The sequence below is a fragment of the Sapajus apella genome, unplaced genomic scaffold, assembly GCF_009761245.1.
Source record: "Sapajus apella isolate SASKATOON/1434 unplaced genomic scaffold, GSC_monkey_1.0 scaffold26, whole genome shotgun sequence".
Taxonomy (NCBI): Eukaryota; Metazoa; Chordata; class Mammalia; order Primates; family Cebidae; genus Sapajus; species Sapajus apella.
In genome coordinates, this window is record NW_022436966.1 from 1,210,503 (window position 1) to 1,234,915 (window position 24,413).

Below are 24,413 nucleotides of genomic sequence, written 5' to 3' on the forward strand. Positions count from 1 at the left end.
GCTGGATGCCTTTTATCCTTCAGTTGGCATTTATCTTATATCCTAGAATATGCTTACCTTATATAAGTGGTAATCTCTGTCACTTATAACCTGGAGTGACAGAGATTGCTTTGTCAGTCATATCTGTTTTGTAGTGGAGGTTAATATGGAACACGAGACAATTTGTATAAAAACAATTATTTCTTTTAAATGCAGGCTCTCAAAACAAGAAATTGCTGCATTCAGATTTTAATGCAGCTTTAAGAATAATTCTCTTAATTTTCTCTTTTACGCTAGACAGAAGAAGCTGAAAAGCACGATAAATATTGACAAAATTTGTAATTACATGAATTCTGAATATACAAAACTTTCTTTTTGAAAGATTTTTAAAAGTAGCAAATAAATGGCATTTCTATGGTAAAATAATGTTCTAGCATTGATACTCAACTTAAAAAAATAGAATATATACACATACATATATGAGAGCTCCTCTTTCACATTATGTTAATAAAATTAGATGTTTGTAAAGAATTCAGGAGATAAAGAACAGCTCAAAAAGGAATAATGTAAATGACCCCAAACTCTACCACATAGTCATAACATTTCTTATATGGTTTTTTCTTTTAATCTTGCTTCCAAGTGAATTCATGCACACACAAAGCATTTTTTAAAACAAATTACTGTGAAATACTTCTGTTTCTGTATCTAACAATGTAGCAGGGGGACAGGACAGACAAGCTATAAAATTAAAACTTTTCTGGAACTCATCAGAGAGGTGTAGTTACCAAGAAACTAAGTAGCCTGAAAACCAAGATGAGACTGATCTCTCTAAGGAGACAGAGTCCCACACTTGTTGCAGAATCGGAAAGGTGTAACTGCCATGCATGTAAAAACGACAAAAACAATTGAAATCTTAATGTATTGTTAACAGTGTACTGTGAGCTAGCCTGACAATATAGAACCCAGAAGAAAAGGTGAAACAAATAGAACAAAGTGCCCAAGATCTGTAGGGCAATTTCAAATGACATAAGTAGGAGAAGACTGAGAGAACTGGCAAAAGAAAGACTTTAAAAGATGGTGGCTGAGAATATTCCAAAAAATAATGAAAGGCAGCAAACAAGAAATTCAAGATTTTGAGAACCCCAATTCAGATAAATATTAGCAACAACAGGAAACAAACAAAAATATTTAAAGACATCATATTCAAACTGGTGAAAATTAAAGGTAAAGAGAATGTTCAGAAGGCATTCCCAAAAATAAAAATTCTATGCTAGTATAATGGTAAGAATTATAACAGACTTCTTTTCTGAAACTATGCAAGTCAGAGAAAATGGAGTGACATTCTTAAAGTACTCAAAGAAAAAAAAATAACCAGAATTCTATAGACAGAAAACCAGTTTTCAAAAATGAAGGCAAACTACATTTTTTTCAGCCAACAAGAGCTAGGAGAGCTTTTTATAGCACTTTTTCTCACTTAAAATAAATATTACTTGCTGCTGCTATTATCATTTTATTATTATTACCACAAGTACCACTGGCACCCTGTTTGCCTAAAGAATTCTGCTACCTGCTATGAATGACTCTTGGTGCTTCTTTTTCAGCTCAACTGAAGTTGATGACATGATTCGTAAATCAACAAACCTTTTGCTAACCAGGACTCTGAGCAACTGTCTGCAGAATGTCATTAAAAGGAAGAATATTGGACTTACTGAGGTAAACCTGCTCCTAATGAAGGCAACCAAGCCAATATGTGGACAGATGTCCTAAGCTCTGGGCCTTATGTCTGAATTCGTTATAACTTTCTACATGCTCATCCTGATAGGCCTCTAATGGTGAAAGTAGAATATGAAATCCCTTGTTCTTTTCTTTGGTCACCTTTGAGAAATTTATTTTTTCTAAAAAATTCATTTTATTAATTTCATTGTTTTTACTAAACTTTTTTTTTTTTCTGAAGTTGTTAGGATAAATTTCTCTTACTTGCCATTGATTATATGAAAATATGTATGTTTTTAGAATATAGTGAGCATCAGGTTCAATCAAATGAATAGCAGTTCATGTACAAACACAGAATGTGAAATCACATTTTGCTTGCATCAGTTATTGATGTCAAGGATATTACAATCATGGTTCTTGGTTAGTGTCAGACTCAGCCTTTATTTTTGAGATATCTCGTGCATGAAAGGTAAATTACTCTTTATCAGCTTGTAATCTGTTTGCAAAACGACTAGATATTTGGGATCAAGGAAATCTGCAAGAAAGGCAACAGTCACATTTCTATAGAGGTTTATGGAATCTCATGAAGAGAGGAGGGATATTTTACATATATTGAATGCAGTACCTTGGCAAATGAAATTTGGTCTATTGGTGTGTAGTGCTAAAATTTAGAAAGATGTGAAGTTCTCTCTCTTGGAAACTCAGGATTGAATGGTAGCCTCAATCTCTTATTCATTGGACGTTGTAGTGCCTAAAGTGAGAGGAGTTTAGAAGAATTTTTTCACAAGAAAAGGGAAGGGCTGTTGGCCATCTGTTTTACCTATAGAGGTGGTGCAGTTTGGAAGTCAGTTACTCTAGGAAAAATTGACATTTAAAATGTTCATGTCAACGATGATGGTGAAATTCAGCAAAAGGTTAATGATACTGACCTATAGGTAAAGACAGCTGGAAGCCAGATGAGCATGTACTTCTGATTTTGGAGTTATTTTCTCTTTCTCCGAATTAAGATTTTAAAAAAATATTATAAGATGGGACATCGGAAGTGATTAATTTCTACTTATAGCAAACTTTTCCTTCAATTGATAATTACCTTGGACTTTATTTGGGATAATCCCCTCATTTTACAGAGCTTCTTTTCTATTGCCTGATACAGAAACATTAGGTATTTGCCTTTATGTATCTGAAAAATAGCTAACTTCCTTTATAATCATGAAGGTTGCAGAAAAGGAAAGTTGGAGTGAAAATGAGGAAGTCCTGCTTGTGTTAGATTATAGTGTTTTCTTTTTCTGGACAGGAAGTTTATTACTTATTTTGTGAACTATCTCTTCATTATAACTCTTCATGTAACTGTTTTTATGTCATTCAATTCAGCAATCTCTGAAAAACAATGTTATAACAAGTAGCATAGCAAGGACCTGGTCTGATAGAAATAGCCTTGACCTCAGAAGATTCTTGGGTTCAGTTCTGGCTGTGCCATTGGTTTACTGTGACGTTTTAAGAGAAAAGCCTAACTTCTCAGTTTGGATTTCAGGAAACACTGTACAGGTCAGGTAATAAGAGGAAGAATCAGTAGGAGATTATCAAGGAAGAACCCTGTAATTCTTGGCACTATTTCATTGAATACTAAATGTTATTCCTTCCTTAGTTGTTGGGTATTTTTAAGGAACTATACTTTCAATATCTTTGCATATGAATACAGAAGCATTCATACACTTTTATTTATTTTGGTTATTATGGTGGTGTGTACATGTATACACGCATACACATAAAGTGATTTATTTTTTATTACCAAGTAGACACAGTTTGAATAATTATACTACCTACCTTTGGAAAGAGAAGACATCCTTCTTTATGAGTAACTAAAGTGAGTTCATATCTGGAATCATCATCATAATAGGTAATATTTGTGGAGCAGTTTGTATTCTTCAAAGCCCACTCACAAATTTTATTTCGGTTAGTACAGTAACATTTGAAGCAGGCTGGGCATGTGTTATTACTCCCATTTTATAGACAGTCTAATTAAAGTCCAAGGAGATTGCCTGAGGTCATACAGCTAGCAAACATGGTAGAAATGAGACATAAATCTAATTTTTTTTCTCCCAAACCTGTTCACTTCTACTGTGTTGTACTGCCTTCCATATTGATTTAATTATTTAATCATAACAAAAATTGAGATTTTTATAAGCAGTTCATAGTAACATGGATATTTTTCTAGTTAGAAATGGTTTTATGTTAGATAGCAGAAATCCACTCAAATAATAGAATTATGATAAGCCCACAAAACTTACAGAATGCTATTTCAGGATGTCAGATAATTCTCTTAGGACTTGAGAGTTCCTATAAACTAATGTCTTTCTGTCTGCCCTTCTTGTGGGTTTACACATTGTTTACTCTGTTTTGGGGTTACACAGTCTCATCTTTTCTTTTTCTATGCATATGCTCTCTAGTTTTTCCTCATGGCTTCTTTGTTTCCCCATGTTAAGCCAATTCAACATTACCTTTCAGTTTTAGCACCACTAGAACATGAATGCCTTTCTCTTTCAAACTTTATGTGACTGTTCATTATTTATTTAGTGAGAACGGCTATTTCCTAGAGGTGCCTCATAAGATCTGTGAAAAATGCAATTGAGTATTGGTTAAGGTTGTATGTTCTAATGCATGCTGCCTGGGTTCCAATTCTGGCCCTCTTAATAGCTGTGCCCTTGGGCAAATTGCTTGCCTTTCTATGTAAAATGGGGACAATGATAGCATGTATTTCACAGCAATGTTGTGAAGATTAAATGAGCATGTAAAGTACTTAGTGTGTCTGGTATATAACAAATACTCTGTGCATATTTCCTGTTATTATTAAGGGGTGTAAGCAGTCAAGCACTGGTGAATACTAATACAGAAATGGAGTTTTTTAAGAGAAGTAAAAAGTTAGAACAAGATGTTCTATAAGATAATTTGTTTATTACCTTTATGATTTTTAAAATATGTGCCCTCTATTAGGCACTGATTCCATGCCCTTAGGATAAATCAGTGAACAACAACAATGATAAAGATCTTTGCTTACATTCTATGGGAGAAAACAGATAATAAATAATAAACAAAATAAGTAAATTTTGTAGTATGATTTAAGGTAGTGAATTCTAAGAAAGAAGAAGCACCTGGGTTAAGGAAATCAGGATTCTGGTAGATGTTCTTGGTTGGTCTTATTTTTATAGTAGCATCTTGAGGGTGAGTTATTATTGCAGGAAGAAAAGCATTTTAGGCAGAGATTAGAGCCAGAGCAAAGGCCTGAAAGTAGGAAAGTTCTTGGCAAGTACAGGGCAGAATAGGAGGCTTGGGTAGCTGGAGTGGAGTGAACATGGGAAAGATAAGCGATGGGTTAGATTAGAGAGATATCAAGCATTCATGGTAGGCCATTGTAAAGCCTTTTGCTTTTATTTTGTGTGAAATGAGGAGCTATTGTAGGATTTTGTTTAATGACATGATCTGACTTATATTTTGAAAGGATCACCTTGACCCCTGGTAGTGAGAATAAACTGTAGGGTGGAAACAAGGAGACCAGTTAGGGGATTATGACAAAAATCTAGTAAGACTGGGTGGTAGCTATGGACAGTGATAAAATTTTAAGTGTAGAGCTAGCATGCTTTCCTGATGATTGGATATAAAGGAAGAGAAAAAGTGAAGAGTTGAAGGTAACTCCAGGATTTTTAGACTTGAGCAGCTAGAAGGCTGTATATTCTATGAACTAAGATAGCAAAAACTTTAGGCAGAGCTAAATCTGCAGTGAGAGAACATTGGGAATTTGATTTTGGACATATTAAATTTATAGTGTTTATTAGATATATAAGTTGAGTTGTTGAGTAAGCAGTTGTACATATGAATTTGGAGCTTGGGAGTGAGGTTTGGCCAGGAGATAACAATTTGGGAAAATATAAATATTTATAATCATGCAACTGGATACTATCACTGAGGAAATGAATAAAGATGGGAGAGAAAAGAGGATGAAGAATTGAACTTTTGGGTACTTTGATATTAAGAAACCAGGAGGAACCAACAAAGGAGATTGGGAAGGAGCCATCAGAGAAGTAGGAAAAAACAAAACAAAACAAAAACAGGAGTGTATAAAGTATATAAAGAATGAGAGAGTGATCAATTACGACAAATACTGCTGACTGATAAGAAGAAGGTGAAGAATTACCATTGTATTTAGCAATTTGGAATAAGTTAGTGACCTTGATAAGAGCACTTTTAATAAAATGGTGGTTGGAAACTCCTGATTGAGTAGGTTTTAAAGAGAATGGCTCCTGCAGAGAGGAATTTCAAATAACTAATATAGATATTGTTGCCACTACGAGGTGAGTGTGAACTGTGCTTAGTGACTTGCTTCCAAAAAGCAGGGGGTAGGCCTGGTGTGGTGGCTCACACCTGTAATCCCAGCACTTTGCTAGACTAAGGTGGGCAGATCATGAGGTCGGGAGATGGAGACCAGCCTGGACAACATGGTAAAATCCCGTCTCTACTAACATACAAAAATTAGCTGGGTGTGGTGGTGTGCACCTGTAATCCCAACTACTCAGGAGGCTGAGGCAGGAGAATCGTTTGAACCAGGGAGTCTGAGGTTGCTGTGAGCTGAGATCATGCCACTGCACTCCAGCCTGGTGACAGAGCAAAGCTCCATCTTAAAAACAACAAAAAAAGTGGAGGGTAGAAGGAGGAAAAAGTAACTTTACAGGGAAGAAACTTGGCAGACACTGCCTCGCTCAAGTGTTCCAGGTTAACATCATCAGTGATACATTATGTTGATATTATATAACTTTCATATGATTTGAGGAGAGGGCACTTTGCCTCTGTGTTATCCCTCCCTAAACCCATGAGCTCCGTCTAACCATGGGAAAATATTAAACCCAAATTGAAAGACATGCTATAACATACTTGACCAGTACTCCTTACAACTGTCAGTGTAATCAAAAAGAAGGAAAATCTGATAAACTGTCACAGACCAGAGACTAAGAAGACATGACAACTAAATGTAATGTGGTATCTCAGATGGAATCCGGAAACAGATAAAGAACACTAAGGAAAAGCTAGTGACATCTGAATAAAGTACAGCATTCAATTAGTAATGCACTTGTGTTGGTTTCTTAGTTGTGGCAGATGTACTGTAGTAATGTAAGAGGTTAACAATAAGGGAAGCTGGGTGAGGAGTATATGGGAACTCTGCAACTTTTTTGTAAATATAAATATAAAACGATCCTAAAATAAAGAGTTTATTTAAATAAAAAAATTAAAGAATGGGAAGAGAAGAATTGGAGACAGCAAATATAAGACAGCTTTTTCAAGGAATTTTGTTACCAAGGGAAACAAAGAAATCGGGTGATAGCTAGCAGAAGAAGTGGATTAAGACAGGTTTTTTTTTTTGGTCTTATGTTTTAATAGGACAAATAGCAGCCTGTTATTTATTGTGGGAATGATACAGTATCGAGACAGATAGATAGATAGATAGATAGATAGGTAAAGGATGATGTAGGAGAGGGGAAGAAATCTCTGGTGCAATGTCCTAAAGTAAGAGAGTTTAAGATAGAATGCACAATTAAAGGGATTGGCATTAGATAGTGTCAAGTTCACCTCTGGGTAACAGATAAGAATCAGAGTGTGGTAAAGCAAATGGTAGTATTTGGGAAAGTGTTTGGCTGGCTCCAAATGTTCCGTTTTCCCAGCGAATGTAGGGTCTTCACTAAACGTGCAGATGAGAGAGCAAGCATGGGAGTTGAAGGAGAAAGAAGGTGTGGCGTAGTCCTCTGGGGGTGTGGAAAATAAAGAATTGATTTGTACCAGATGTGGTAGCATTACGTGCCCATTCTTGAATAGTGGACGTGAATTAAAGTGAAACTAGCCAGCATGATTATATATTTTTCTCTATTTCCTTCTTTTCCTTCCTTCCTTCCTTCCTTCCTTCCTTCCTTCCTTCCTTCTTTCTTTTTTTTTCTTTTTCTTTCTTTCTTTCTTTCTTTTTCTCTCTCTCTTTCTTTCTGTCTTTCTTTCTTTTTCTTTCTTCTTTCTTTCTTTCTCTCTCCTTCTTTCTTTCTTTTTCTTTCTTTCTCTTTCTCTCTCTCATTCTCTCTTTCTTTATCTCCTCCTCCCCTCCCCAACCCTCCCCTTTCCTCTCCCTCTTCTCTCTTTTTCATCTTACTCTGTCTCCCAGGCTGGAGTACAGTGGCCGAATCTCGACTCAATGTAACCTCCACTTCCTGGGTTCAAGAGATTCTCCTAATTCAACCTCCCAGGTAGATGGGATTACAGGCGTGTGCCACCACAACCAACTAATTTTTGTACTTTTAGTAGAAATGATGATAGTGAAACATCATTTGGCCAGGCTAGTCTCACACTCCTGACTTCAGGTGATCCACCTGCCTCGGCCTCCCAAAGTGCTGGGATTACAAGCGTGAGCCACCGCGCCCAGGCATGATAGTATATTTTCTTAAACCATGTTAAGCTGGAAGCTGTAATATTATTAGTTCATATCAATACTAGTTCTAAAGAATTGGGTTTATTTTTATCTGCTACTTCATTATTTACAGTAGTATTTATGTTTAATTATTTATAATATGGAGAAAGAAGTTCAGAGTTCCTTCTAGTGATATCCTATTCAGTATTTGTAATTTTATGATCACAGAGCACTGCTGTGATGTAGTGCACTACTCATACCTAATATGGTAATAGAGACCTGAAGAAATGACCAATGCTTTGTATTCATTCTTTGCTTTTAGTATAATTTAGATTACTGACCACAGGATTCTATCCTCTCATTTTCCACAATACATTTATCTCTTCTTTCTCTTGTTAACAGAAGTGATATTGCTCACATTGTTAAAATGTTTTGCACTTAACTCTTGTCAAATATAAACTTTGCACTATATCTTGGAATTCGTAAGCAGTAGTTTCATAAATTGTAGTGTTTTAGGTATTTTAATCATGGAGATGGTATAAAATGAGTGGTTGACACAATTTTTTGTACCCTGACTAGGTGAAATGGAGATCAAATCCCTTGAAGTCTCAGTGATAGCTCATTTTTGTGAATGAGAACCAATACTATTTAGTTCTTAGTTTTGCAAATTTAACAGTTGAGAGGCATTGGTGGTGTGAAGAGGAGTGTGACTTCTCATTTTCTTGCTTTGGATTAGTCCTGTTGAAGCTTTATTGTACTGAATTGATTGTTTTGGAAAACATGCTAAAAAGCAGTTTTAATAGCAGATGTGTATGCTCCAGAAATAATTTATAGTTGGGAATGGAAACCTCTTCTTGGAATTTAGGGCTTAGTTTTGAACTATGGAAGATGATGAAGATATTTTCTGGGGTTTGTCAAGAATAGAATGTCATGATGGTTGTAATCCCAGCACTTTGGGAGGCCGAGGCGGGTGGATCACGAGGTCAAGAGATTGAGACCATCCTGGCACACGGTGAAACCCCGTCTCTACTAAAACTACAAAAAATTAGCTGGGCATGGTGGCGCGTGCCTGTAATCCCAGCTACTCAGGAGGCTGAGGCAGGAGAATTGCCTGAACCCAGGAGGCGGAGGTTGCGGTGAGCCGAGATCGCGCCATTGCACTCCAGCCTGGGTAACAAGAGCGAAACTCCGTCTCAAAAAACAAAACAAAACAAAACAAACAAACAAAAAAAAAGAATGTCATCATGGTTCAGGTTCCATTGGGGTGTTTTTGAGCAGGCTTGGAGGAGAAATAACCTCCACGAGAAATAGGAATGCTTTTACACTGTTGCTGGGAATGTATATTAGTTAAACCATTGTGGAAGATAGTATGTCTATTCCTTAAGGATCTAGAACCAGAAATACCATTTGACCCAGCAACCCATTACTGGGTACAAACCCAAAGGAATATACATCATTATACTCTAAAGACACATGCACACATATGTTTATTGCAGCACTGTTTACAATTGCAAAGTCATGGAACCAACCCAAATGTACTTCAATGATAGACTAAAGAAAATGTAGTACATATACACCATGGAATACTATGCAGCCGTAAAAAGGGGTGAGATTATGTCCTTTGCAGAGACATGGATGAAACTGGAAGCTATCATCCTCAGCAAAGTAACACAGGAACAGAAAACCAAACACTGCATGTTCACACTCCATAAGTGGGAGTTAAACAATGAGAACATATGGACACAGGGAGGGGAACAACACACACCAGGGCTTCTTGGGCCCTGTTGGGGGTTAGGGGATGGGGGCGAGGGGAGGGAACTTAGAAGATGGGTCAGTAGGTGCAGCAAACCACTATGGCCCACATACCTATGTAATAAACCTGCACGTTCTGCACATGTATCCCAGAACTTAACATAAAATTAAAAAAAGAAAAGAAATGACCTCCACAGTGTGCTTTGTGCCTTTCTCATTGGATTTTCTCTGACACAAGGAAGGAGAGACAGAAAAATTTTCTGATTCTTAATGGTTTTTCATTTAAGTGACTTGTGTCATTTAGTTGTGAGAGATGGTTGTTTGATTTATAATGTTCTTTTTTTGACAATTCTCATAGAACTTTATGTAAGAGATAATCAATATTTGATCTGTTGTTAGATTTGTGTCATTGAAATAATGTTTAGGACAGTTTGGATTACTGCAGTGTTATAGATTGTAAGATACTGGGAAGTGGTTGGTAAAAATATCATCAAGGGCACTCAAACTCTGATGAAATTTATCTGAAATTGCTTTATTTTATCTTTCGATTTGAAATTATGCCCAAAGCTTCTGGTTTTACATTAGTAAATGCCCTTGGAAGGATTTTGGTAGCTGTCATTCAGGAGTAGTTATCACTTAGAGCTATTAACAGACAAATATTCTCTCTGAAAATGACATGGTATCTGCTGTAATCCTACAGTGTCTTAATAGTCTATTCTATGCTCAGCAATGAAACATTTCAAAAAATGACTGACAACCAATTGATGTAATTCATGGTGATCTTTTGTGTTGACAGATCTTTAAAAATCATAGGAAATTACTACTGTACCCAGTGAAGCCACCTCCCTTTTTTAAATGTAACTGCCAATATCCTGTAAAACAGGACAATTTTCTCTTTGACTGCCACTGTTTTTTATTTCAATAACATGACATGATTCCTCCTTATTATTAGGATTTCTTTTGATAGACAGAATGTGTTTCCATAGGTAATACTGATTTTAAAATAGAAATTTTTCAGTTCTCCAAATTAACTCTCTTAATTTTCTGACTTCCACATCAAGACAACATTGCCAGTAGCCACCTTCCCACTCAGGAAGAAGAATGATTTAATTCAGACAATTTAAATGTTTTTAAATGATTTTAGTTCTCCTTTGAAGGAGAAAATGATGAGAGCAAGAGAGTGATGAATTGCTTATTTTGATGGTTATCTTTTTCTAGAGCACTCCAAAGTTAAAAGGTTATGTTTTTGGTAGTTTTATAGGATATAGTAGTCTTGTGTTCAAAACTGAAAATCTTGAATTCAAACTGTGGAATGAATGGAAAAGGGAGCTGATGTATATGAACTTGTCTGACAAGTTGTGAAGGAAAATACAGAGATCTAGACCCAGTGTGGCCCTAACTTTTCATCTAAGAGAATTTGTTGGAATTGTATCTCTGTGTTTTTGCCCTTTGTTATTGTGTTTCAACATAGTTATTTTCCTAAGATTGTCAGCATGATCCTTAGTGGAGTAGAAGGGTATTCTTTTTCTTAGTTGAAACCAATACTAGAACATTGTCATTATGAGTGGACATGTACTTTTTCAGAATGAAGTATGTTCTTTCATCCTGTGCTGGATGATGTGGAAGAAGTAAGAATGTATTTTCTGATTACAGTCCTATCTGTATTTTTGTTTAATATTCCAGAGCATAACATAATTCTTACTAAAATAAAATTCCAACTTTTAAAAATTGTTTTGAAATGTCATGTATTATAAACTTCATCATTAGTTCCAGTTTCTGCTTTGTGTCATTTGCCACCCCACATCCCTCTGGCTCACTTTCTCACTAGACCAAAAGACCTAGATTAATTCATTGCCTTAAACAGCAAAACTCCCTCTACCTGCCACAAACTCACCATCAGACATATTCTTGTAAAAATGCCAAGTAAAGATTTAGTAAAGAGAGACAAAAAAAAGAGTTCCATTCTATTTCCTGTTTGTATTTCCTTTAGACTCTAGGGAATGTGAATAGTTTTAATAGTTTAATAGTTAAGCGATAAGTAATAGATACCACTTTTTTTCCCTCTTCTTTTTACTAGAGTAGAATCAGAACATGGAGCGGTCTAGTTGATTGCAGACCCAGAATCTTATATTTTAGTCTAATGTACACAATCATGCAGCACGTCAGGGCTACCATATTATGCTTATGCTAAAAGGCACTGGCAGAAGTCATTTAGATGAGTACATAATTGGAAGGTATGGGACATAGTATTAGTTCCATTTAGGCAATGTGATCTAAAGAAAATCACTTGATTTTCATTTCTGTTATAATAAAATGGAAGTTATAATTATGTCCATTTAACTACTTTTCCAAGTTTATGGGAAAACAATGTAGGAAAATGAATCATGAAGTTCTTCAGAATCCTTAATTCTATACAGTCAATACTAGTTTTTCTTTTTCATTTTCTCTTCAAGTAATTTGTAAAGACAACCTTTTTTTTTTTTTTAACAATCTGTTCTATGTAAGAAAAGATAAATAGCGTTAACAACAGAGTATTTAATCCTCACAATAACTCTGTAAAGTAGACATTATTGTTGACATTTTACAGATAAGGAGATAAGGTTATAAAAGTTAAGAAACTTTCCCGTGATCAAATAAGTAATAATAATAAAGTAAGTGGTTAATTTCGTGGTTACTTTCATTTTGATGCCCATGTTTTTTCTTCCACAAACTGATGGAGTATATTAACATATTGTAATCTCTCCTAACATCTTTCTGTTCATCATGCATAATTTTGAAACATCTTGTTGCCATTTTAATTATTCCTGTTCATTTAGTGACTATTTATTTAGTTCATTTGGCAATGTTTTAACTGGCAGGCACCATGCTAAACAGTAGCAATTTTTGTCCTTAGCCTAATCTTTTTTAAACAGAAGAAAACATACCTTTAAAATAGAGTGGTAAGTGTTCCCATAATAGGGGTGAATATAAAATATTTTGGAATGCTGAATTAGTCCATTTTTTTTTTTGAGGAAGGAAGGAAAGAAAGAAAGAGAGAAAGAGAGAGAGGAAAAGAAAGAGGAAGAGAGATCGGGAGTCTTGCTGCATTGCCTAAGCTGGAGTGCAGCCTAAAAATGGGTATTAAAAACCTCTTTTAGGCCAATAATTGTGCTTGACCTCAACCAATATTTCACTTAAACCTGTGAAATGCTATGCATTTGCTGAGGAGTGATTTACTCCCAATTATGTGGTCACTTATAGAGTAGGTGTGATGTGGTGCTGAGAAGAATGTATTTTCTGTGGATTTGGGGTGGAGAGTTCTATAAATGCCTATTAGGTTTGCTTGTTCCAGGTCTGAGTCAAGTCCTAGATATCCTTGTTAATTTTCTGTCTCATTGATCTGTCTAATATTGACAATGGGGTGTTAAAGTCCCCCACTATTATTGTATGGGAGTCTAAGTCTCTTTGTAGGTCATTAAGAACTTGCCTTATGTATCTGGGTGCTCCTGTATTGGGCACGTGTATATTTAGGATCGTTAGCTCTTCTTGTTGCATTGATCCTTTTACCATTATATAATGTCCTTCTTTGTCTCTTTTGATCCTTTTTGCTTTAAAGTCTATTTTATCAGAGACAAAAATTACAACTCCTGCTTTTTTTTTTGCTCTCCATTTGATTAGTAAATGTTCTTCCATCCCTTTATTTTGAGCCTTTGTGTATCCTTGCATGTGAGATTGGGTTTCCTGGATACAGCACATCGATGGGTTTTGGCTTTTTATCCAATTTGCCAGTCTGTGTCTTTTGATTGGGGCATTTACTCCACTTACATTTAGGGTTAATATTAATATGTGTGAATTTGATATTGCTGTTTAATGCTAGCTGGCTGTTTTGCCGGTTAGTTGATGCAGATTCTTGATTGTGTTGATGCTCTTTACTATTTGATATGTTTTTGGAGTGGCTGATACTGGTTGTTCCTTTATATGGGTAGTGCTTCTTTCAGGAGCTCTTATAAAGCAGGCCTAGCGGTGATGAAATCTCTGAGTACTTACTTGTTCACAAAGAATTTTATTTTTCCTTCACTTATGAAACTTAGTTTGGCTGGATATGAAATTCCGGATTGAAAGTTGTTTTCTTTAAGGATGTTGAATATTGGCACCCATTCTCTTCTGGCCTATAGGGTTTCTGTGGAGAGATCTGCTGTGAGTCTGATGGGCTTCCCTTTGTGGGTAACCTGACCTTTCTCTCTGGCTGCCCCTAGCATTTTCTCCTTCATTTCAACCCTGGTGAATCTGACAATTATGTGCCTTGGGGTTGCTCTTGTTGAGGAATATCTTTGTGGTATTCTCTGTATTACCTGGACTTGAATATTGGCCTGCCTTGCTAGGTTGGGAAAGTTCTCCTGGATAATGTCCTGAAGAGTATTTTCCAGCTTGGATTCATTTTCTTCGTCACATTCAGGTACACCTATCAAACGTAGATTAGGTCTTTTCACATAGTCCCATATTTCTTGGAGACTTTGTTCATTCCTTTTTACCCTTCTTTCTCTAATCTTGCCTTCTTGTTTTGTTTCATTATCTTCGACCTTCGATATCCTTTCTTCTGCTTCATGAATTCAACTGTTAAAACGTGTGCATACTTCGTGAAGTTCTCGTGTTGCGTTTTTCAGCTCCATCGGTTCACTTATATTCCTCTCTAAATTGTCTATTCTTGTTAGTATTTCATCAAATCTTTTTTCAAGGTTCTTAGTTTCTTTGCGTTGGGTTATAACGTGTTCTTTTAGCTCACAGAAGTTTCTTATTATCCACCTTCTGAAGCCTGATTCTGTCAGTTCATCACACTCATTCTCCATCAGGCCTTGTTCCCTTGCTGGTGAGGAGTTCTGATCCCTTGTGGGAGGAGAGGCATTCTGGTTTCGGGTGTTATCAGCCTTTTTGCTCTGGTTTCTTCCCATCTTTGTGGATTTATCCACCTGTCATATTTGTAGTTGCTGACTTTCAGATTGGGTCTCTGAGTTGATGTCCAGTTTGTTGACGATAAAGTTATTTCTGTTTCTTAGTTTTCCTTCTAACAGTCTGGCCTGTCTGCTGTAGGACTGCTGAGGTCCACTCCAGGCCCTGCTTGCCTGGGGGTCACCTGCAGCGGCTGCAGAACTGTAAGGGTTGCTACCGGTTTCTTCTTCTGCTGTCTTTGTCCCAGAAGGATACCCGCCAAATGTCAGTTTGAGCTCTGCTTTATGAGGTGATTCTTTGGGTTTATGGGGGCCAGGGAGCTCCTTGAGGAGACAGTCTGTCCTTTATAGGTGCTCAGGTGCTGAGCTGTGAGCTCTGTTGTTCATTTAGAGCTGCTGGGCAGGTACGTTTAAGTCTGCTGTAGCAGAACTCATAAACCCTTTTTTTTTTTCCCCAGGTGCTCAGTACCGGGGAGTTAGGGCTTTATTTATGAGTTTCCGTTGTGTTGCTGCCTTTTTCTTTTTTTTTTTTTTTAAGGGCTGGGCTGCCCAGCAAGGTGGCAGCCTACCTCTGTAGTGGTGGAGTGCCTCAGTAATGGTGGACACCCCTCCCCCACATAGTTGAACCTTCCCGGGTTCAGCTGTGCTTGCTGTGAAACTCTCAACCCACAGCGTTTTCAATTGCTATTTTTTTGTGGGGGTGGGACCAGTGGAGCCTCATTCACCTGGCTCCCTGTCTCAGAGGCTTTTTTTTTTAGTTGAACAGTCGACTCTTTCCCAGGTGTTCCAGTCACCTGTTGAAAAGGTGCCAGGATCTGTGTGATTTCCCATGCGGCAACCCACTGCATTGGCTGACACAGCTGCACTGAGATTCATGGCACTTTTTTGCCCGGGAATCTCCCAGTCTGGCTTCCTGTTTCAGTCCCCTTTTTAATCAGCAGAATGGGCAACTCTGCCTTCCTGGAGCTCCAATCACCAGCCAAAGGTGCACCCAGTCCTGTGTATTTTGTGCTGATAACCACTGGCCACGGCGCCGGCAAAACAGCTGCGCAGGCCAAAAGAGTTGCGCTTGCGACCCGTGGGCTTCTCCGCCTGGGTATCTCCTGGTCCATGGGCAACAAAAATCCGTCTGGAAATGTGGCATCCACTCACCCTCTGCACTTTCACTGGGAGCTGCAATCCTGAGCTGCTCCTAATGGGCCATCTTGGATCTCTCTGTATTAGTCAGTTTTCATACTGCTATAAAGAACTGCCAGAGACTGGGTAATTTATAAGGAAAGAGGTTTAATTGACTTGCAGTTCAACATGACTTGGGAGGCCTCAGGAAACTTACAATCATGGCATAAGGCAAAGGGGAAGCAAGGACCCTCTTCACAAGGTGGCAAGAGGAAGTGCTGAGCAAAGTGGGAGGAGCCCCTTATAAAACCACCAGATCTCATGAGAACTCACTCACTATCATGAGAACAGCTTGGGGGAAACTGCCCCCGTGATTCAGTTACCTCCACCTGGTCTGTCCCTTGATACATGCATGGGATTATGGGGATTATGGAGATTACAATTAAAGATGAGATTTAGGTGGGGACACAAAACCTGACCATATCAAAGGCTTCCTAGAAGAGGTAAAATGAATGCCCATGCTTTAACATGTGCTTTGCCAGAATATGGATCACCTTTGCCATCATGCATTTCATTTGTCTTGTACCAGCGGATTAATATTGAGCCATTCATTCTGGGGTGAATAGTCAAATGACTTTTACATGTGCTTGTTGTTTTCTAGCTTGTCCAGATTATTATCAACACAACACATTTGGAGAAATCCTGTAAGTACTTAGAAGAGTTTATCACCAACATCACTAATGTGCTTCCAGAGACAGTTCACACTACCAAGCTCTATGGCACCACAACTTTTAAGGTGAGAGGCCCTACTGTTCTGTGGAACTGCTTCTGGTGTATGTGGTCTGGGATATTCTACTTAACATGACCTTGTTTCTGCAAGATGGTTTATAACATGCTTTTGAAAATAAGTGTTTATGATATGTTTGGTTTCCCTTCTCTATTCTCTTTGAAAAAATAAATACCATTGCTAGTTTTTGGCTGTTCAAACAAAACAAAACAACTACAACTGTGTCTCTAAACCCTTCCTTATATTTTGTACATGTAAATCACCATTTCCTAAGTTGAGCCCCATCACAGTCAGATTTTCTACTAAGCTGTTCCCCGCTCACTGTATCCTGTGACCAAATTTTATTTTTAAAACCAATCTTGCTCTGTTACCCAGGATGAAGTACAGTGGTGCAATCTTGGCTCACCACAACGTCTGCCTCCTGGGTTCAAGCAATTCTCATGCTTCATCCTCCCAAGTAGTTGGGATTACCGGCGTGTATCACCATGCCTGGCTAATTTTTAGTATTTTTAGTAAAGACGGGGTTTCACCATGTTGCCTAGGCTGGTCTTGAATTCCTGGGTTCAAGGAATCCACCTACCTTGGCTTTGCAAAGTGCTGGGATTACAGGCATGAGCCACCACACATGCCCCTGTGACCAATTTTTTAATCTTTTTAATGAGGAATTTCTTTCCCTGCTTTTCTAGTTAGTAATTTTATAATTTCACATATCCATAGCACTAGTTTTGATCCAGAGCTTGATCAAATGGGAAGAAATGACAATCATGTAGAACAAAAGAAGTATTGATGGTAGATGAGTTTCTGGAGGGTAAATGCTCTAGCTCAGAGCAGCTTTAATAAACTCTTTCATATTATGTGAGCTTTAAATAGGTATTAAGCAGTAAAAGTAATAGGACAACATCTCAAACATTAAAAATGTAGATCTAACGTATAGGCTACTTACATGGTTTGAATTTTTGTTTATATTGTTGTTATTTGATTGTTTTAGTTTTAAAACATATTCTCTGTTACCCTTTGGAAATCTAGAAATTGATATTAATTAAATGTACAGTTGTAGAGTTGAAACTATGATTTATGTTACCTGTTGTCTGCTTTATTCCATCAGCTTATCCCATTTCTCTATTTTTGGTACATTATTTTGACAGTAGGCACACGAGAAGAAATCAAATTTGATTTATACTGCTATTACACTTTGTGGCAGATAAAAATTGTTGGTATGACTTACTATTTTTCTATTGTTTGAAAAAATGCAGTGTTGAATCAAAATATTTATGAATCTATGTGATTAGGTCAGCTGCTTGATTAAGTTACACATTCATCAAGTGGCTATAAATTATTTTTTTAAAAATAGTAAGAAAATTACAATAGCAAAGACCTGGAACCAACCCAAATGCCCATTGATGATAGATTGGACAAGGAAAATGTGGCACATATACACCATGGAATACTATGCAGCCATAAAAAATGATGAGTTTGTGTCCTTTGTAGGGACATGGATGAATCTGGAAACCATAACTCAGCAAACTGACACAAGAAGAGAAAATCAAACACTGCATGTTCTCATTCAGAGGCGGGTATTGAACAATGAGAACACGTGGACACAGGGAGGGTAGCATCACACACTGGGGTCTGTTGAGGGGGGCCAGGGGAGGTTTAGTGGAGGGGTGGGGAGGTCAGGGAGGGATAATATGGGGAGAAATGCCAGATACAGCTGACGAGGGGATGGAGGCAGCAAACCACATTGCCAGGTGTGTACCTATGCAACAATCCTGCATGATCTGCACATGTACCCCAGAACCTAAAGTACAACAAAAAAAATTCATTACACATCATGTTATGTTCATATCGTGACTTCCAAAGTTTTCAAGGATGTCTAGTGATATTAATATGGTTGTGCTTTTAGTGAGGAAAAGAATTATTTAATAAAAAAGCCCTGAGAATGAGTATGAAATACAAGAGCTTTAAGAGCTTCAGAATGACCTTAGGCAGTTTCATGGGAATTATAATTACTCTTAAATACTAGCATTATTATGGAGTTTGGGCAATAAATTTATCAAAAAATATTTTTATATTTGCTCCTCTGTGAAAGCCAAATTTTCTCTAGGAAAGAAAATGTAAAAATTAATAGTTCAGTGTTAAGTAGATAATAGGGAGTTAGGGAACTGGAATGTGAGGTTTCTTTATACTTATCTTTCAAATGAAGAATATGTGGTATCTGCTGATACTCTTTCTCTCAACCCGTCTCAGTTTTTTTTATGTCAATGGTTTTTCAAATTACATTCAGAAATTCTCTCAAAGGATGGCTTGTGTATTTTGTTGTTGCTCTAGCATGAAAAAATGCCGAAGGAAAATTAAAGGCAGCCAGGAAGCCATAGGGCTGAACAGCCAGTTAAATACTTAGTCAAGGAGAAGTTCTGGAGACCACTAAAGGTCATGTTGACAGTGCTTATTGGAAAGACTGATTGCATAAAACACACTGAAAATTTATTTTTACCAGGGCTGTTTCAGACTAGCTAACCCAGAACTTAATATAAACATGGCAATTATAACAGCTACATGTTGTGTATTTTCCTAAGCTACTGTTTCCAGAAAACTTTCCCTTGCAGATGGAAACCTTTATGCTGGAAAAGGGGTTGAAAGAGTCTGAAGGTCTTTAAGGTATTTTCTTGCAGAGTTCCCTCTTATTTCTGCCGTGTGTGACATAATCAAGCTGTCATCCTTAGCTTTTCTTATTCATGAGATTTGCCTCACTCTCTTACAAAAGAGAATGAAAGTGTTTATTAATTTACTCCATTATAAATATTGCTTTCGTACTACTGTGTGACCATCTGGTAGATTCTTGGGGAGAGACAGAATAAGCACTTTGTCCCTCGACTTAAAGTTTATGATCTACGGGTAAGACAGATACTATACTGGAATAATACATTAGATTTATTCAACCCCTCATTTATTTAACAAGTTTTACTACAGTATCTACTACAAATTAGCGAAAGTTTCAGGCATGAACAAAAAAAATTAGTCTCCTGACTTTACAGATATATTTTAATGAATTAGTAGATGATAAACAAACAGAAATCTAATATAATGGTAAATAGTGATAAGAACTAGGAAAAATAATAAATGACCTGAAGGAAGTAAGAAATTAAATCATTTGGATTTCTGATGGATATGCATTCCTGTGAAAGGGAACAACACAGTGGTAGATATGGGTGTGTTCAAGAAATAGCAAGGGGGTCAATCTTGCATTGGTGTATCTATCACTAGTGGTACAGATGATAAGAGATCAAGTATTCAGGAGTTAGATGATTTCGATACTGTACATTGTATTCTGAAATGAGATGCAAAGTCATTAGAAGATTAAGTTGTGGGGGGTAATGATTTGAATTATCATTTAATGTGATACTGATTTTTATTTAGAAATAAATATACTGTAATTTAATAAAAGGAAAAGAAAGAAGTCTAATTAGGAGGTAGTTGCAGTATTCCAGGCAAGAGATAATGGTCACTTGGACTAGTGGTAGAGGTAGAAGTGGTAAGAAATACTTTTGAAGGTATAGATGTCAGGTCTTACTACTAGATTGCATGTGTGTATTAAGAAAAAGAGAGGAGTCAAGGATAGTTTCAAAACTTTTGAACTGAGCAAACTGGATGAATACTGTTTACTGATATGAGGAAAACTTAGAGAACAATACATTGGGAGAGCAGAAATAAAATTTAGACTTCCATTTTTGATACATTAAGCTTGAGATATTTAATAGATAGCTATATAGAGGTATTAAATTGGCAGGACAATATCATAGCTGAAGATAAAAATTTAGAGTTCAACAGTGTAAAGATGATATTTGGTGCGACTTTCTTCTAGGATTTGAGTGTAGATAGAGGAAAGGTATGAGGATTGAGATCCAGGGGACTTCAACATGGACAGGTTCAAAAGAGGAGAATTCCAAAGAGAATGAGGTCCCAGCTTCAGAACCTCCAAAGAAGACTTCCCAGACATGTATAAGTTGGAATAGATCTTGGAACCAGCAGGATATTTCCAGGCAGAGAATGGATATAGAGGGAGTGAGGGATATTTTAACTTCATGTGCAAAGATGAAATGGTAAAATAAAGCCAGTATTCAGCATAGAATTAGGATGGCAGTGAGATACAGAAATAGATAAATGCCAACCTGAGAAGCACTTTTTTTATATTAATAGATAATTTGGACTTTAGTCTAAATTATTTGAAAGATTTCAAATGAAACAGTGTTGCATTTTAAAAAATAAACATTCTAATGTGCCTCATTGAAAGGAAGGAAAGAACTAAAAAAAGAAGAAAAGAAAAGATGAAAGTAAGAAAGTAAAGGAGAGGAAAGAAGGAAGAAATAACAACATCAATCACAATTACAGTTTAGGATGAGAGGAAATTGATTTCCTAAAAGTCTTTATGTAACTGTGCTAATAAATTTGAGGGTCTGTAGGGAAATAGATATGACATGATAAGGAAAAGATATGGAAGAGGAAAGCTTAAAGATAGCTAACTAGAGGTATTTCATACTCGCCTCCTCCACTAGGAAGAACCAAGATAATGAGTAGATGATCACACTTCAAATAGATCATCTGAGAGAGAACGCTGGAATTCAACAGAAAAGTGACAGTAAATGCCTAAAAAGGAAGGGGAAGGAAGCGAGTAGTCTGCTCAGTAGGATCAGCTGGGAGCTGAGGGAGGCTCCTTAATATGAGGAAAAGGTTAGTGAGAAACTGTCAGTGGCGTCTGTTTCCACTATGGACTCCTGAAATCCTGGTCACAGGAGAGTCTCTTGAGCCTCACTTACCCTGAAACTCACATAGGAAGATGCTGGGAGATTGTGTGATGACACTGGTCCAGGGAAAGAGCTCACACTGAGTCACACATGTTCCATGAGACCTAAGCAACTATATCAAGGAGCAATTTTAGAACCCTGCTTCCAACAGCACATTATTCTGTAGACCACTGGCACTGGGGCTGAGGTGCAGGAGAAGCACGCTTGCTGCCTCCCAGCTTAGGCGCCAGTGACGAGGGGCCACTCACACCAGGGGCTGAGATGCTATCACAATGCAGGCTGCTGCCATTGCAACTGAGGCATGAGTAAGGTGTCAGCTACTGCAGAGGGGCTGAGGAAAGAGTGCCACTTGGGCTGTGGTGAAAACGATGTGTATGTTTTCCACCTGCTGACCTAGGCTGCCCAATACTGAAGGTGGCACTGCCCTCCCCAGTGGCAGGGAAGCAGCACAGCTGCTGCCACCTATCACTAGAGAATTTCACTCTTCTAGGGATGGCCTCACCCCTAACTACCGCAACCGTGCCTGCACTTATCAAGAGGCTTGAGGACAAGCTTAGCTCAGCTTTACCCTGCCACCCCGAACCCTTATGCCAGAGCACACAATCAGGGAGCAAGGGGATCACCTAGCCCAGTCCACCACAGTTGGCACCTTAACACTCCCCCAGGTGCCTGAGGTTGGGCCTACCCACCTGAATGCTATTACCACAGCTGGCACCTACCTGTATGCACCACCTATGGGTCTGGAGACTAGCCCACTTGGCTAAACACAACTAACACCAACATTAATGTGCATCAGTTGGGACTGAGCTTCTACACAGCAAAAGAAACTATCATTCTCAGTAAACTAACGCAAGAACAGAAAACCAAACACTGCATGTTTTCACTCATAAGTGGGAGGTGAATGATTTGAACACATGGACACAGGGAAGGGAACGTCACACACCAGGGCCTGTCGGGGGGTGGGGGGCTAGAGGAGGGATAGCATTAGGAGAAATACCTAATGTAGATGACAGGGTGATAGATGCAGCCAACCATCATGGCACATGTATACCTATGTAACAAACCAGCACGCTCTGCACATGTACCCCAGAACTTAAAGTATTTAAAAAAATTCCATCAAAGAAACTATGGAATAAAAGAACGTAAACACAGGGCAATAGCAGGAAAATTACTGAGGTGACAGTTCTTTTTTTTAATGTAGTTTTTATCAACTGCATCACCGTCTACAAAACAGCAACTATATAGTGATATCTAGTAGGAAGTAAGCCCCCCAAAAATTAAAACTATTTTATCAAGTGGAAACTTAGGTTTATATCCATGATTGTCAATGATTTACCTTGTCCTAAATGGATGTTGTACCACGAGGTATTAGCTAATATCATATGTTGGCTAAAACATTAAAAATTGTGTTTATCTTTAAAAAAAAAGTTAGGAGAGAGACTTTTCCCTAACTTATTCTGTAAGGTCAACATTACCCTGATACCAAAACCAGACAAGGAACAACAACAAAAGAAAACTACAAACCAATATCCCTGATGAAAATAGATGCAAAAATTGTCAGCAAGATAATAGCGAACTGAATTCAATTAAAAGATAATATACCATGATCAAGTGGGATTTAGACCAAGGGTGCAAGGATGGTTTAATATATCCAAATAAGTAAATGTGGAGCTTCACATCAACAGAATGAAGGGCAAAAAACAATATGATTATCTTAATAGATGCAGAAAAACATTTGATAAAATTTAACATCCCTTCACAATTAAAACTCCCAAAAGCCAAGTATAGAAGAAACATACCTCACAATAATAAAGTCCATATATAGAAGACCCATAGCTAACAGTATCTTGAATGGGGAGAGGCTGACTGCCTTTTTTTAAGAAGGGATAAAAGCTGGAACCATTCCCCAAGACAATTATGCTCATTCTCACAACTCCTATTCAACATAGTATTGGAAGTCTGAGCTAGGACAGTCAGAGAAGAGAAAGAAATAAATGGCATCCAAATTGGAAAACAGGAAGTCAAATTATCCTTCTTTGCTGATGATATGATCTTTCATTTAGAAAAACCAGAAGGCTTCATCAAAAAACTCTTAGAGCTGATAAACAAATTCAGTAAATTTGCATAATATAAAATCAACACAGAAAAATCAGTAGCCTTTTTATTCTCCAATAATGAAACAGTAGAAAAGAAATCAGGAAGGCAGTTTTCATTTACAATAGCTTCAAAACATCGAAATACCCAGGAGTAAGTTTAACCAAGGAGGTGAAAAATGTCTACAATTAAAACTACAAAACTGATGAAAGAAATGGATGAGGAAACAAATAAATGGAAATACCATACTCATAGATCAGAAGAATTAATATCATGAAAATGACCATACTTTCACAAGCAATCTATAGATTCAGTACATTCCCTATCAAAGTATCAGTGTCCTCTTTCACAGAAATAGAAAACACAATCATAAAATTCATAGGGAACCAAAAAAGAACATGAATAACCAAACAATCCAGAGCAAAATCTAAAAGTACATACAAATAAATGAGGGATTGAAGTAAGGTTAGGAATGCATGAATGATTAGAAGATAAAAGGAGGAAAAATATGAATATTTTGAAAGATACTAAAAAGTTATTTTATATGTTAACACCTATTCTCATTAAAATTTCTTGAGTACTTTTACTGTAACTGACAAATTCAGGAGGCAGAAAAATCAGTATATATGGTTGAAATGAGTGACACCATCAATCAAGTGAATCTAATGGACATTTATTGAATGTTTTGTCCAACAACAACTTATGCAAAATATTTACCAAGACACACCACGTTCTAGACAATAGAACATCCTTGAAGTAGAAATAATATTAACATTGCTTTCAGACGATATGAAATTAAACTAGAAATG

At 37.2% G+C, this 24,413-nt stretch overlaps 1 protein-coding gene and 1 long non-coding RNA gene across 6 annotated transcripts in view; one reads left to right on the forward strand and one right to left on the reverse strand.

Annotated features, from left to right (window-relative positions):
- EXOC6B (exocyst complex component 6B) overlaps nt 1-24,413 on the forward strand; it is a 661,151-nt gene that overhangs the window by 338,011 nt on the left and 298,727 nt on the right. For all 5 annotated transcript variants that reach the window (XM_032292191.1, XM_032292190.1, XM_032292192.1 and 2 more), the window contains 2 exons: nt 1,581-1,692; nt 16,583-16,717. In XM_032292191.1, coding sequence (XP_032148082.1) covers nt 1,581-1,692; nt 16,583-16,717 — 247 coding nt within the window. The remainder of the gene's footprint in view (nt 1-1,580; nt 1,693-16,582; nt 16,718-24,413) is intronic.
- Nucleotides 12,908-22,437, reverse strand: LOC116560672. The gene is made up of 3 exons (XR_004273070.1): nt 22,425-22,437; nt 22,160-22,166; nt 12,908-13,030 (listed from the first exon to the last, which is right to left on the reverse strand). It is a non-coding gene; the product is annotated as an uncharacterized LOC116560672 (long non-coding RNA).